The sequence below is a fragment of the Dendroctonus ponderosae genome, unplaced genomic scaffold, assembly GCF_020466585.1.
Source record: "Dendroctonus ponderosae isolate FM_Combo_2020 unplaced genomic scaffold, Dpon_F_20191213v2 Dpon_F_20191213_1, whole genome shotgun sequence".
NCBI lineage: Eukaryota > Metazoa > Arthropoda > Insecta > Coleoptera > Curculionidae > Dendroctonus > Dendroctonus ponderosae.
In genome coordinates this window covers 53,548,739-53,565,148 of record NW_026017110.1, presented here as the reverse complement: position 1 = coordinate 53,565,148, position 16,410 = coordinate 53,548,739, and the positions used below count along the sequence as shown (strand labels likewise).

The 16,410-nt window shown below is 32.2% G+C and overlaps 1 protein-coding gene across 7 annotated transcripts in view; it reads right to left on the bottom strand.

The window, feature by feature from the left end:
- LOC109533812 (beta-arrestin-1) overlaps positions 1-16,410 on the bottom strand; it is a 47,772-nt gene that overhangs the window by 18,989 nt on the left and 12,373 nt on the right. For 5 of the 7 annotated variants that reach the window (XM_048661462.1, XM_048661459.1, XM_048661458.1 and 2 more), the window contains exon 2: positions 5,902-6,029. In XM_048661462.1, coding sequence (XP_048517419.1) covers positions 5,902-5,936 — 35 coding nt within the window. In that variant the 5' untranslated portion in view covers positions 5,937-6,029. Of the gene's footprint in view, positions 1-1,593; positions 1,824-5,901; positions 6,030-9,580; positions 9,755-16,410 lie in introns of those variants that run through there. The other 2 variants (XM_048661460.1, XM_048661463.1) reach the window with 2 other exon arrangements.

Sequence of the window (16,410 nt, the reverse complement as noted above, 5' to 3'; positions counted from 1 at the left end):
ACTCAGGAAGGGTGTATTTGTCTTATTTAGGATCCGGTAGCTGAATAGAAAATTTTTGGGTGAACCGACAGCGTAGAATGAACTCTAAATTACAAGACAACTCATTTATTGATAATTATGTAGTTCTATCCAGTATCGTACTAACTTTTATCGATTACATCTTTATCAAATAAATCGTCCTTTATCGCTAATAATTCAACGGACGGCGGTAACTTCAGCAAAATTTAATATGTACAGTGGATTTTTAGCATAAAGGACAAATGTATAAAACATTTTCTAATGCGTTCCCTTGAAGAGTTATAAATTTCTAACTACTAAAACATAAAAAGTATGATAATACACACATGTGAGGACACTTAAAACAATTATTTTACTCTGTTACGCAAATTAATAGCAATTATAATTATGTGCAATAAATTCAGAACGCAATAGTTACGTACAAGTTGACCATGCACTTGTATTGTTTTATTGTTTTTTCAAACCTCTCATACAATCTACTTTACAGTGTACTAACCAACAGTTTAGTTGTTTAAAAACAAATAGTTTAATGGTAAAATTTCTATTACATAACATGGAACCTGGCATGTTATCAGTTCTTGATAATTATTCTATTGTAAATTTTGGTCCTCAAGCTACCAAACACTCCATCTAGATCTACTGATGCTTTTACATTCACAATAAAGACAATTTGAGTATTGCAAAACTTTTTCAATCATCTCCAACAATTTTGCGTTCTTAGCATAATGGAATGTAAATGTAAAGATGCGGTCTGGTTGTTGGCGCAATGATGTAATGATCTATAAAAACAGAATTTTTCTTTCTGCTTATTATGTTTTACTTAGATTTTGAAATATAGAAAGGCGGCAAGGATGGATATTTAGAAAAGCGTTTTTGATAAAAAAAAGGCCTCCAAGAAGCAATACGATGTTATCGACATTGAATGCTATACTTATAGCGGAATCGATAGTCTTTTCAAAAGGGCAGAACGTATAAGAACGATCAAGTGTTACTGGAAAATTGGAAATGTTCCATTGTAAACAACAATTGTCATATATCTTGGTTTAATGGTAAATTAGTAATTTTTCACGCGAAATACTTAACATTTCATGAATGTTTAATTCTTACACATTGAGAAACAATGAAACTTTCGGCATAATCCGAGCCGTCAAAAATTGTTGATGTAAGTAGGTACAGATTTCGAGCTGTGCTAATCTCCCTCTAAACTCATCTCATATATACCCTTAAAATCGGATTCGAGGCTATTGGCTCTATTCAACTGGGTTTAGCCTGAAAATAACACTCTCTGAAACTCTGTATTTTCTTTCACCCATGTATTTTACATTCGTGCCAATGTTTCAACAGCAAACCAGATTTAATGCTGAAATTCTTTCAAATTTTGTTTCAAGCCAAGTCTCAGCCCTTCCCAGAACCGATTTCGAGCCGAGATTATTAGCTATCATCAGCAGGACTTGCGATGTAACATACATGAGTAAATTTGCAAAGATTTCGGGAAAATAAATTCAGCATTAAATCCGCTCTGTTTTTGAAAAATTAAGTCTGGTCTCGCATTTGATTTTGACTTACGATAGTTACATTTAATTAATTGACGACTTTCTGGAAGCGATAATTTCAGGAAAATCCTATGAAAAACAAAAACTGTACTTCACAACCGGAATTTCTCTCGTTTTATTACCCAGGGAACATGCATTGTATTCTGGATTTTCACTTTTATCGCCGCCGGACGTACCGGAGACACCCCATTCTGCTTTTGGCAAAAAGCAAATATTTTTGCCATTCTATACAATTTTACGAGAAGTGTTGCATCGCACTTCACATGATAACTGAACAAATATTTTTCATCTGCTTTTCGGAATTTTATGAAAAGCTGTGATATGATATCGTTCGCTGATATGACTGACTGCTTAAATTATCGCCAACAAAAGCAAAATAAAACGTTTCAGTTACTGAATTCAAATAATCCCATTCTTGGACATCCCAACTATTCTATGGCACTAACTCGAAAGTAGTGAAACGAAAGTTTCGATATCTGGCAGTGAATCATAAATCGATTTAAATCCAAAGCAAAAGAGCTACCAGTCAACGTTTATATCAAAATGTAATTGATGTGATAAACCCTAAGCAGTTGTAAATTACGAAAAATACTTAATAAAAAACATTCCGTATTCGCATTTGAAAATGAAGCAATATAAAATGTTCAACGTCTTCACCAATCGATATGCGATTAGGAATTCAAATTTGTTCTGATTTCTATAGCAAATTGCTAACGGAGAGTTGAGTATCCCGTTTATTCCGACATAATATAAAATCGGATATTCCGGATCCATTATTTTGAAGCTTTTTACAAACAATGATATCTCGGAGAAACAACCTTCCTTTAAACGGGATAAGTTACATTTATCAGCCAAAAAACAATCGTTCCCGATAACTCCAAAGTACACATGCCCTAAAAATCTACAATTCACCACGTGTAGGCAGTATTATGTTATTTTTAAACAAATATTTTGATGGATACATACTGAGAGTTTTTGCCTGACGTGTAATTCAATGACGCCCAAAGCAATCATATTTATATGAATTGTTGTGGAAGCAATTTACCAGACTGAACAAAAATATGAAATACAATCAGACATATCACCTTTCACAATTTCCACCTACTTTTACTCACAAAAAAATTGCTAAACATTTTCATCATCAAACCCAAAAAACGCGTCCTACGTTTCTATAATCATATCAAGATTGAAACCTTAGCAAATTCAAATAATATTGGCCTTTTTAGGTGTAGTATTGATTCTCTGGTGTAAACGCAAAAATTCCTGTGAAAAAAACCCTGTAGTACCTACCTACATCTCGAAAAATATTGGCATTTTTAGAGAACTAAAGCCGCAAAACTTCAGATTTCACTATTCCGTGAGTTTTGATCTTATTGTCATAAAATCTTAGAAATCCTTTTAAAATTTAGACTACAAATTTAATTTGACAATTAACAACCCACATGTTAAGGGCAATTAAGAAAAACTACATGTTTTACTATTTTTCAGTGAAAAAGTAAACTGATTGAAGACGTTTTGCTTACATATACGGCGAGCATTTTCAGGTTCAATGTGACATTTCAGTCAAATTGATACCCTGCATTTTAATTATGTATCAAGAATGTAAATAGCGAGTTTCGGCCTTTCAGAGCTTAAATCATATGAAGCAAACAACAGGCACAATTCTAGAAGCTACAAGACGAACTATAAAGGTAGGACTTTGAAAATATATAATCGAATTAAAGTATTTAATAGATTTCTTGAACTCGTAGCAGAAGGTTTAAAATAATCAAATGCCTGGTAAATGTAATTTCTAAACAGATTTTGTTAAAATGTAATTCCCGTATCAGTTGAATTTTAAGCACTTTGGACTGGATTAATTACGAATGTCACTCCATTTAATTACTTTGAGCTGGAATTGGCTAAATGCGAAGTGAAAAATGCACAAAGTAACGAGAGTATATCAAGTGCAGTATTGATTTTGCACAAAAGTGGTAACTACATCAATGTACAAGCCATAATTTAATCACAAATAGTTTCCAGCTGTTATTGTGGATCGCCAACCCTTGTACACAACCTGCAATATCTATTTCATAGCAGTTTCGATAAATAAAATCATAATGTTCAGCTTAAAATATAATTTTCTATTATTTGTTCGCCCCACTGACGCAGGTTGTATAAATTCGTTTATTGTAGAACTTGAAAAAATAAATCGTCTTCTACTCAAAGCTGGGTGATACATGAATATTCGATTTTAGAATCGTGCTTTATGTAGAAAGCAACAGTAAAATAGGTTCAATTGTCTTGCTTATCGAGTTTCCTTCTGGATTGAGAAGATTGATTTGGCATTCTGGAGGATAGACAAGCGTTAACAAGTTGGCGAGATCAATTTTGATTAGACCGTAAATAATTATTTCATTTTATTTATAATTTCTAATTCAACACATATTCCAATGATTGGAACAATTTGTGTACTTTAATACCCATTTATTGCGTTGGGAAATTGCGTAAAGGAAATATAGCAAATTATAATGAGCCAGATCTTGAATAAGAATGGAATTTGATAATAAGCGCCCGGTTTCGACATTTTCAATTTTAATAAATGTAGACTGGCATCCTGAAGCAAACATTTTTTGTTAAATATTTCCGAATATATCAAGTTACAATATTAAAGAGAATGAAAAGTGAGCTCAAAGGGGCTGTTATATTTATACCTTTTATTGTTGAAGTCTGTATTTTCCGATTTAATTTTAAATTGATTTATATAGAAGAGATATAATTCGGGGGGAACAATAAACGAGTGAAAGTCAACAAAAAAATATTTTACTGAAATATCACATAATATACCAAGATAAATACAAGTGTGCTAAAAAACCGGTTTTTTATTTACTACTGTGTACTTAGTGCTACTGTTCTTAAACTGCTGTTTCAAATGTTAAAAATTAACTTCAAAGAGTTTATCACAATAATATTGGAATTGTTCTTTTCTAAATATGGCTACAATAGCCACAATTAGAAGTATTATGAATGTTGCTTTTTTTTTAATAATTTTATTCAGTATAATAAAAATAAAAATAAAATATGTCACTTTAGACAATAGGATCTCGAATCACAATTAAGCTATTAAATTAGTTACCGAATTCTGACTGACAACCATTTGTGTTGAGTGTTTTCTATATATTTAATCATTGGATAAATGTTTTTGTCACAGCTTATTCAGTTAATTTTTTTTAATTAATTAAAAACACATCTTTCCCAATTCACGTACTTCAATAATATAAAAAAAATAAACAACTGTTTCTGCGTTTTATAAAAATAATCTGTTACCTGAATAATTGATGTAATTTTCCTTAAAACAAAATAAACGATATCTCAAAAAGTGGTAAACTGCTTAACAAAAAGAACGTTACACAGCCAAATTTGCACTAACTTTGGAACAGGATAAATTCTTTAGGGCGATTTGGTTTCCATTTGAAGCGTTATTGAGCCCCCTTCGTTTGTTAGTCAATGTTTTGGTAAAAATTAAGCACATCAGGGAAATTTTCTACAAGGTGGCAAATGGAAAATGCAAAATTTCGGGATGCTCCTGGTTGAACAAAAAAAAGAGTTTTTTGGTTCTCATAACCAAAAGTTTAAATATAAACCAAATAGCTCGAAACTGTTTTTAAATTTTTAGACCATTCCTTCTATTTAGAGGGTGGTCTAAAAATCAAATTTTTGACCTTGCAGCGATCTTGAGCTCATGTTGAAGTTGAAACTTCGTAGACAATTTAAGATGCAAATTCGATATACAGGGTTGCATAAAAATTACTCAAATCAGAATTGCCCCCGAAATCTGTGATTCTGAAAGATTTTCAACTAAATGAAGTTTGCTTGCAAATATTTCGTTCATTCATATATAATATTTTTTTCCTCACGTCGACTGTGAAGATTTAGCTTCAACATGAGCCTTAGATTTTGGTAATCGGCTCAAAAGGAAAAAAATCACAGCAAGACAAAAAAGTTCATTGTTTGAGACCATTCTGTAAATAAACGAAATTTGCGAAAATTTCAAAAGCTTTTTTCGAGATGAGGTGTATTTTTTCCTTGCACTGGGACTTTTGCGAGATCTCCCAAAACGGTCTTTTAACATCAATTTCTTTCTGAGAATATTTTTTTCTGTTCTCCCAAAATAGCCCCAGGAAACACCTCTAAGTTTGAATCACCCTGCATATTGACGCGTTTTAAACTTTACATGCTGTTTTTTTCTTCTAATATACAATCAGGTCTTGCAATTTTACACATCCTTGCGCTTGTTGACTAAGTTAATATTATCTTGAAATAATTTTAATCTTAAAAAGTATGAACTTACCTTGTGGCTTGTCTTTTACTGCTAACGTCATCCATATCTGGGCTCGAGCAACTTGGAGCCAGAGTAGCTGTTCCTGTGTCTGATAGAGATGCTGACGAAGGCACTTGGTGCCCCTCCAGTCTGGCGAACTGCAATAAAAATCTTCAATTAGCATATTTATTTAAAACAAAATAAAATGCCTTTAAGTCAAGCATTTGCGAACGCCTTGATATGAGCGTTTGATGATTTTATAGCTCATACCGCTACTAACTGTATAACAATAGTTAAATCAAATAATTGGTTGCTCTCACTCCCTAATAGGTTTAATTGCATTGTTCATCGGAGATTAACGCGATTATGTTGCTGTTTGTAGCAACTAATTAATCCAATTCGATTTTCTGAATACACATCCGAGATTTAATATTCTGCTGCTCAATTTTCATGTATAAACTCTCATAATAGCAAGTAACTTGGCTGTAATGATAATTTGAGATTGGTGATTAAAATGGAATTAAATTCAAGAGCCTGAGTCTGTGACTTTAAGCGTAATATTTACTAAACATAGTTTAACGCAAATAAACAAGAAGATGGTATTTCAACTTAATCTCAAACTAAAGTAGCTAGTTTTTATTTGGCAAGAGTTATCACTATATGATGTTAGTAACCTTGGAATAATTTTGCCGTGTTCATATTCAGGCATACGTATAATTAAAACTTCTTGATGTTGAGCGCAATTAGTAATTTCCTGAGACTCATTTAATATAAAACAGATCGTTAAACTTTTTTATCTACCTCACGTAATTTATATCAAAGCGAACCAGCAGGCGTTTTCGTCTTGCTGACTTCAAACATGAGTAACAAACTGGATAAATTCTTTTCAAACACTTAAGCCTTGGTATGGAAAAAGTTTTAACAAAGACACCTACAAGAAGTAAGATTCAAGACGAATGGGAAATACAACTTTTAATCCAACTTAATATAATAACTGCTTCACTTAGCTACAGAAAATCTGAGATATAAAGCGTCTAATATTGAAACAGAGAACATGTAGGAGCAATGAGGTGACAAAAATTCGTAATTCTAGAGCTGAAATAGAACAAAGGCGTATTTTATCAAAGCATCACGTTAATAGGGATTTACTTATTTTCTGTGTAGGTACGATCGTCGATTTATAAAATTAAATAAAAATAGCCAGTAGAGTAAAAAAAAATTCTTACAACTGATACTGATCATTAAGAAAGTATCTAAGTGTTGCCTCCGAGCTGATTGAAAAATAAGTCTTAGAAGTTGCAATAAGTTTTACCTTTACTAAATGCGGCTTTTTAATTGGGAGTTATTTTGTTGATTGGGTTTTATTCAATATTTTCAGATAATAACTACTGAACAAATTACATAGTTAATATTTTTATTGAGAATTTTGATGGACCAGATATAAAAGGTTTTTGGTCAAAATTCTTTATACAGGGTGTCCCACCGGAACCACTACAATTTATATATGACAAACTACAATAAGAAGAAATTTGAAAATTCAGATTGAGATTGAGTACACGGGAGACACTGGGGGCAAGCGATCTAAAATATTTTCAAGATGGCCGCACTTCCAATTATACAGGAAGTATGTATGAACTGTCAAAAATGTCAGTTGGCAGGCAAAGCAGGCATATTGTTCCCATAAGAAAATATCTGTCATTTAATTTCAGTTGCATTATTCCTTGAGAAAAATGACTTATTTTAATAGAATTTTGATAATATTTTAATATCAATAATCTCCCAATGTTACAAAATGAAATTAAAAAATCAATTTTTTCAAATGAAAACCCCCAATTTTGATCATTTTATCTTATTTAGTATTAAAAATAAGGGTAAGCTTGTGTGTGGTTGTCTATTTCAAAAGTGTTTGAATGAGTTTTCAAAATATTGTCACACTACTATATCACACTTGTAAGTACGCGAGACGTACAATTTGTTATTTCTCATCCATATATTTGAAAAAAAAAATGTTGAAGAGCCATTTCTATTTTTCTCTCCTGTGCACCCAGGAAATATCTAATTTATATACAAATATTCCACTTTCCCTTACTTGTCTTCTGGTCCTTCGCACGACATAATATTTTTTATGCCTAAGAAGTAAGTGCCCTATCCCTAAAAATGCAGCTTGGCAATCTTGCTAGAATATTCAAAAATTGAACTGCCAAGTTAATAGAATAATTCCGATAGTTCGAATTATTTGAATAATCCAATTACCAGTATACCGATATCAATCAGTAACTTAAATATTCAACTCAACATTTAAATACCTGTTCAATTTAAATCTTATTAAAATATATACATAAGCCATTATTTCTGTAGGATTGACTTTTCTCTAAGGGTGGGACTAGTGTTGATACAGAGTATTATTTAGCACTAATTAATAAGTATTAATAGGTATTTTTAGTACTACTAACTAAGAGTACAATTGAAATATATAGTTCACTCATGGATTTGAATTTGCTTGGCATTGCTAAAACATTGGTAATTCTTCTATAATTTCTGAAATTTTGCATTTAATGCTTTTCGAATAAAAACGTTCTTAGTGAGTTCTAGATTTTAGCATTGATTCAAATTTTCAATATTGCACACAAAGCCCAACGAATATAAAAATACGAATATCAAATTGGTTCCCAACTCACAGTGGCTTACAAAAAAATATGAAAGTTTGAAGTAACTTTCTGCAAGTTTAGCTCAATTTCCAATCGAATGTAACCCATTTTAACCTTCTGTCAAATATGTAAATTTACATTTAGGTGATATTTATTGGATGTTGAACAGAACAAGACTTCCTGGCTTTGGCATCAGTATTGAGGAGCAAATCTTCAAATCTATTACGTGGCAAATGAGGGTCGCTAGCTGTAAATTGCTTTCAGGAAATAGTTAGCTGAGGGGACTTAACCACGATGTTGATAAATTATTTCTTGTTTTATTGCTTAGCATAAGTGCCAAAATGACCACTACATCCATATGGATTAATAACAATCAATTAAGGCGCTGTTTATTTATTCGACGCCAACCCCACGTAATTTATGATTAGCCGCGTTTAGCCTTTGATCTGGTTTCATATACATAGTGTATATGCTTAATGAGATATATCATGCTGATTTCTGCTTGCATACATCTACTGTGTATTAAAGGGTATCAGTGGTAGCTGCCTATTTTAAGTGGCAGCTAAGAATTTCTTTTTTGGTGATTTAAAGAATGTTTACCATTTTTAGACATCATTCTATTTAGGAACAGAATATGTCAATTTATAAACTCACCTGAGGGAGAAATAATTTAATATTGTAGGATTTTGATATTTTAGTCAAAAGCTCTCAAAACCTGGTAGTAGGTACATTGTTCTTACGTTATTGTAATGATTTTTTTATTCTGCATAATATGTTATAAACTATATAGAATCTATGACCAAAATAAATAATCATTTTGATAAATAAATGCAATTAAACATTTTAGTAATATATTTAGATTCAATTGAAATTTTAAATAATCGAGGTATATAAATTAATTTGGATTTTAAGCAGCACAAAAGTTAAAAACTATAGTGAAGAGCACAATATATAAAATATGTTTTAACAAAGCAGTAAAACAATGTGGCGCCAAGAAAAACACTAAAAAGTGTAAGGCCATAAATCAATTTTTAATAAGCAAATCAATCAACATAAAATACCGTATTGTTATCTCTTCTGACTTTGATGGTGGGAAGGATTTTAACTTTCTTGAACACTTTTTTCATGGAAAAAACTTAGGTATTAGCCAGGAAGCATATTACTCGACAAGCACCGTGCGACGAAAAAGAAAACAAGAGCCGGCAATCAACAAGTAGTCTGCATGCCACAGGCGATGGACTGTACAGTGGAAAGCAATGCAGAGCCATTCTCAGCGGATATCCTTCCGAAAATTACTTTTGGCGCAAGTCTGTTATCGCTCATTTAGTGCAAGAGCTCATGCCGGGCACTGAACATTTTTTTTATATACCCAAAGCATAGTATTAATCGAGACGTTTTGCCGTATAAAAATGTATATCAAGGCAAATATTTTTCAATAAACGCTTGTCAGCAATTTTTACGAAAACGCGTTAATTTGCACATTTAACACAAGAAAACGTACGACCTACATTTAGTGACGTGCATGCACAAAAGTGTTCTCAGCAATTTCAAATAGAACAAGTATTTAAACTGGTTATACAATTACCTGCCCAAAAAGCGTTAAACTTATCAATTTTCACGCAAAAATGTGTCTAATTTATTTAAACCACAAATTTATGAAGCCTTTGGGATGACAAAAAAACATCTGCATACTGACTAAAAATTCATCATCCCTAGGGATAATTCCCCACGTGCTTGGGTGAAGAAATCTCATTCGAAATTTGTCGCATCAGAGGGTGTTTTTTCATGTCCGTTGCTTCAAATGTGATTTAAAACTCGTTACTCTGATACTGCTAAATCAAGTATTAGGCCTTTTCTATTAACTGAACGAGAACTCAAAGGATTATAAATTTAATTAAACCGGCTATTTTCGCAGCACATAACATGCAGTGTAGAATTTGTGCTAAATGCAATTAAATAGTTCCAGAAACGGCTTCACATACAATCTTGGACCCACCATGGTTATTTCATTAAAAATCGCTTTTTCAGGAAATCGCTTTTTCAGGAAATTGCTTTTTTACCTGTGTTCAGAAATGTTTTCCTTGTGGATTTCGAGGAATTTTTTTAAAATACGTGGATTGGTAATGCTGCACTCTGCTGGAATTGTTATTCGTATTGAAAAGTCTGGTGTGAATAATGTTTAATAATGGACTGTCTTTTGAATAAAATATTAAGAGTAAAAAACGTTGATGATAATCGGCTTCAGGGACAAAGTTTGCACATAAATGGAAGTTTGGGTTATCCACAAAAAGAACTGGGTCATACCAGAGACATATTTTATGCAAAAACACAAATGTTTTTGCCACACAAAACTTTTCATATCGTGGCCATTATTTTAATTAAAAAACTAACAACCTAAATAAATTTAAAAACTTAAATTTTCATTCAATATTTGCTGTTTGACCAAACGCGCAAGCCAATACGTAACATCAAATTATATTTTCGCAACTTCAATTGCATTTTTCCGCATTAAAATGAAATATTTTTAATACACCCGTATTCAGAAGGACGAATGCCGTCCCATTGTTATGGAAAAAAAATTGCCATTACACAAAAGATAGCTCCTCAAGAAATTTTAGTAATGGAAAAATCCTTCAGGGGATTTTCTGGAAAAAATTGCCTAAATGTTTTCACCCACACAGTATGCATGTTTTACTAATTTAAAAAAAAGGAAAATCAAATTATTACCGTTTGTTTTTCGGATTTTCCGAGTGGAAAAGACTTTTACAACATTGCAAACGGCAAAGTTACACTGTTGCTTTGGTTCGAATTTAGTTTTATGCATATATCCCTATTTTCAAAAATTATTTAATTTTAATAATTACAGTTTTACAATGATGAGTGTAGTGTGTTAAGTAGATAATAATGAGAGAGGCCAGAATTAACAAATCAATAACAAACGTCATCAATGCAACGGAAGTTCCAAGATATTTTCCGGTGATAATAAATAATGAAATTATAGGTAGTATACCAGAGTACGAAAGTGCCTTGGAATAAGAGAAGATATATGAAGGAGTCATTAGCCAGTCTGAGTCTCAGTACCAGATTTGATCACGAAATTAACTGGTGTAAATTGGAACAATCTGCTACACATATACATACTTCCATTTTTATCATTGTTATAGAAACATTTATGGAGAATAGACTATATCCGAAGCATTTATTTAACATAACATATTACAGAAATATACGATACAGTCTGATTCAGCAATATAATTTTATTAACTTTTTACTCTAATAGTCAAAAATGAGACAAAGTAGTGGAATGATGTGGATATACATATTTTATTAACACAGACGGTGTTTCACAATTTGAAGACATAAGCGCAAACTGATGTATTTTAACTAAATATGTAACCAAAAAGGTTTTTTTTTAGAGAATGGTGGCATTTTATTAATCCATATAGAGTGTGCTACTTAAACTGTTTATTCAACATGTTAAGTTGTCATCGTTACAACAAACTCACTAAAACACTAAAAGTTGGTTCGATTGGAAAACATAAGTTTTATGTTTAAATCTGCTACATTACTGTTGGCAAATGTGTATGTTTATTGCTCTTTTAGATTCGTCGTGGGTCTCAACATGAAATTATTACGTTTAATAACAAAAGCACACGTATTAAAACAGTGCTCTCACCACCGGGATTTCGAACATTACTTCATAGGCTATTAAAGCAGTGCCTTACAATATCTGGCAATGACTCCATTTTCTATTACGTAGAATTAAATAAATATATTAAAAAAAATGAAAATACGTTAAGGATAATGGGCGTTTTAACAACGGCCATTAGCATAATCTTCTCCAGTACTTTTTAAAATGCCATTAACGTGTTCAGGCTTGAACTGTTCGAGATAAACCAGCAATTTCCACGTGCTGAATGTTATCAACCAACAAATTATTTCAGCCACTGATAAAAAAAGCTAATAATGTTAACATTAATTAATGTGAAACACCCCTTAACCAAGACAACAGCGCTTGCCTTGCTGTTAGATCAGGCATTGATTTTCGAACATACATTTAATACAAGTTGCAATTCATGATTTTTTATCTACGTTTAAACATTCTAGCTGTTGTTTTTCCTTTCTTTACAGATGCTGGAAATGCTTCAGCATGGATTATGGATCGTTCTTATGTCCTTAGTCAAATTATATAGGACTTGTTACGGTGTTTCAAAAAAACGTTTTTGGGAATAGTTAAAAACAATGAAAAATAATTGAATCATTAAACAAAATTCATAATATAGTCAACATAAAGAACTATACGACTAGCATATTTATTATATCAAGTCAAGGAGAATGACCCTCTGAAAATTCTTGATCAATTGTCGATATTATTCCAATGTGTACTCATCGGTAAAAATATATGTTTTTATCACTGCAAATATATTATATGTTTCTAACAGTAAAATTAAAAAATATGTAGGTGAGTTAGTTTATACTAAAAGTGATAAAGCTAGACTTCTTATCTGTACGGATTACTCAAGTTAACGGTCTAAAAATCGGAAGCAGAAACTTTTAAAAATAGAAAAACTTCTTTCAAGTAAACACACATTACGAACTCTCAAAGCATGATGACAAATATTCCATAATTTAACTGCAGTATTTTAATATTGATATAGGCTCAAGCCGATATAAACTGAGTCCTTGATTTCAACTTTCTCAAGTGCGGAATCTAGCTGGGATTGTTTTAATCTTAATCTAGGTCTCATAAATTAAGGAAAACAATAGCAGAGAGCATAACTTTTACTGTGTTAATTTTCTTTTCGCTGATATGTAAACTTTACGCACATGATGCATGCTTTTCAAGGAGAGAAAATTCACAGATGATCGCAATAAAAATTTTAAACTGAAAGCCGAATACTTCTTCATCGAAAGTTTTAACATGAAATTTACACGTGCAAGTGTGTGAAGGTTACACCATCAGAATTTAATAAAATTGAGAATTTTTTCATAAAAACTCAACTAAAAATACCATTTCAAACTCCCAATTTTACAACTACTGAATGAACATTCAGGATGGCTTCTTAATAGGGCAGATTCTGCCACTAGTACAATCAATACAATTTCACAGTTTACATTTGTTGATTTTGCAACTTTCAAAAGACTGAATCGGTTACTGATATTGTAAGGCCTGTGCGTCATCGCAACATTCGTTCAGCTGAAAATATCCCTGTTGTTGCTCAAAGTGTGGAGGAAGACCCGAATTTGTCTATTCTCGGACGTGCTCAACATTTGGGGTTGTCTTGCGGCTAATTGTGGTGAATTTTGCAATTGAATTTCAAGCTCCATCCGTACAAAGTCCAACTGACTCAAGAACTTAAGCCTCAAGCCATGGGCAACGCAGAACATGCGCAAATTGGGTGATTGAACAACGAGCCGTTGATGATGATTTTTCGAACCGAATTTTCTTCAGCGATGAGGCTCGTGTGGTTCCAGCAGGATGGGGCAACGAGCCACTGGCAGTTAGAGCCCTATTCCGAGATAAATTTCCAGGACGCGTAATTTCGAGATTGAGTGATGTCAATTGTCCCGCAAAATCCTGCGACTTAACACCGTTAGATTTCTTTTTGTGGGGCTATGCGAAAGATCGTGTTTACGCCGACAATCCTCAAACTCTTGAGCAACTGAAAGCCAATATCCGTGAAGTTATGACCGATATTTTACCCGTGTGCCGAAGTCATTCAAAATTACCTCAAAAGGATTGAGGCCTGTAGGCGATCAAGTGGAGGACATTTAAATGATATTATTTTTCACATATAATGGCAAGGTTTAATCTTTATATTGACTTAAATTTTCGTCTCCATCTGAATATTTTGTATTTTTTTTTTACTTTAATTTAGTGAATCTATGAGAAACTGTAGTTAATAAACGCGAAACCGGTCCTGATGGTGTTTAAACATTAAAACCTTTAGCAATGAAAATCTCCCGCAATATCAAATAAGTCCTGATAGTTTAAACTAATGGGGGGTGAAATGGCGAATTACAAAGCCGAAATTTAAAAAAACCCTAAACCCCTCAGCACGATTACCAATTACTGGACAATGTTGCGCTTGATGAAAAATATAAGACTACATAAAGAGCAAACGCGTATAGATATAGCAAATAACTCTAATTAGTCAAGTTCACAATGAAATGGAAATATCCGTATTGAGTCATTGTAAATACGGAATGATTCAAGAGCTTAAAAAAATTCCGAGCATATACCAACAGAAAATAAATTAAAAATGGACTTTATATATATATATAAATAATCTTTATTTCCTACAGAAAAAGGCTATCGACAATGGACTTTATTTTAGTCAAAAAATGTTTTTTACACATTATTTTTGCTGAAATCCTGATCAGCCTTGCGATATTATAATTTATATAAACTTACTGCAGAAGGCAAAATATTTCGCAATCAAATCACAACCATTAACTGAAAAATAGTAAACATAGCTTCTAGGACAGTGTATATTTTTTTATAGGTTTCTAATGATTCTTGATAAAAAAACTAAAAACTATTTCAGATATTCTAGCGCTGCTTTCAATTCCAACATGGCTAATTTTTAAATTCAAAATGAGACAACAGGAAATCTCATAAATGTTTAATTTGAATGCTTAAAATTTCAATACTTTTTTAATCTTAGCACAGCTTAGTCTAATTTGAAGGACGAACAGGCTTTGAAGCTTTACTAGTGTTCGGCAATAATAATTTAAAAACAAATATAGATTTGCATTTTTATAAATTTTTTATGGCTGATTAGGCACTGCATTAATTAATTCGCCAATTGAGTGATTTTATAAATAAAACGCTTTCATTCACTTATATGCAAATTAATTAAAACATGCACAGACCATGTTGGCGCCACATTTTCCTGGGGCTGTTGCATAAGAACGAAAAAAATATAACATTAGATAAAAAGGATAACGACGGATAAACATTAAGAAAGCAAATGTGAATATTGAGCTGCTGGCAGTAGAGTAGACTTTGTCATCAAATCCATTAATCCAACTGAACCGATTGAAGCAAAAAACTGATTTCGGTCAAAAGGTGATTTTCGGTATCAAGTTTTGGAAGTCATCGCTATGCTAGGCATAGCTCAGGTAGATGATGTTATTTTCCAATGATCAAAATCAGTTATAAAAAAACACTGACGAAACAAGCATTTTTCTATAATTACTTTTGAAACTTTCAATGTGTACCTGATTTTAACGGTTCGCATCTGACTCAGTTCGCTTAGAGAGTTTCTCAGATCTTTAACATGCAATCGGTTAAAAGTTGCACGCCTTCTGCTCAACGAAGTGTTTTCGGTAGTTACCTTTGAAACTTCCAATGTGATATAAACAGCTCTAGCTCGGATCTCTCGATTAATTTATATTAACTTAACCGTGCATTTGAAAGATAATTTACAGCTTGTTAAGGTCTTTTTGGTGGTTTACTCTGGATATCAAATGAACGTACATGTTCTGATCAAAAGAGTGCTTTCGGTAAATATGTTTTGAATTTCCATTCAAGACGATAATTAACTCGGCTCGTAACATCAATTTTTGGAGGTTCGTAAGTTGGAAGTAAACATGCACTTCTGTTGAAATAATTATTTTTAGTAGTTCCACTTCAACGAATTGGAAGTGTATTTTTTTCCAAAACCAATTTTTACTGTGATAAATGCGTGCCTACATCGGCGCTTTGCGACTTTCTAAGCTTGCAAGCATGGTTTTTAAAAGTGTATATTTTTGGAATTATTAACTAATTGTCACTGTGAGCATAAACATGGTTTCTTTTTCCAATAAAAATAAAATTTGAAAATGTGACATTTTTAAATCTGGAAATCATCAATCTGCTTCAAATGTGAGTGTGTAATTTATAAAC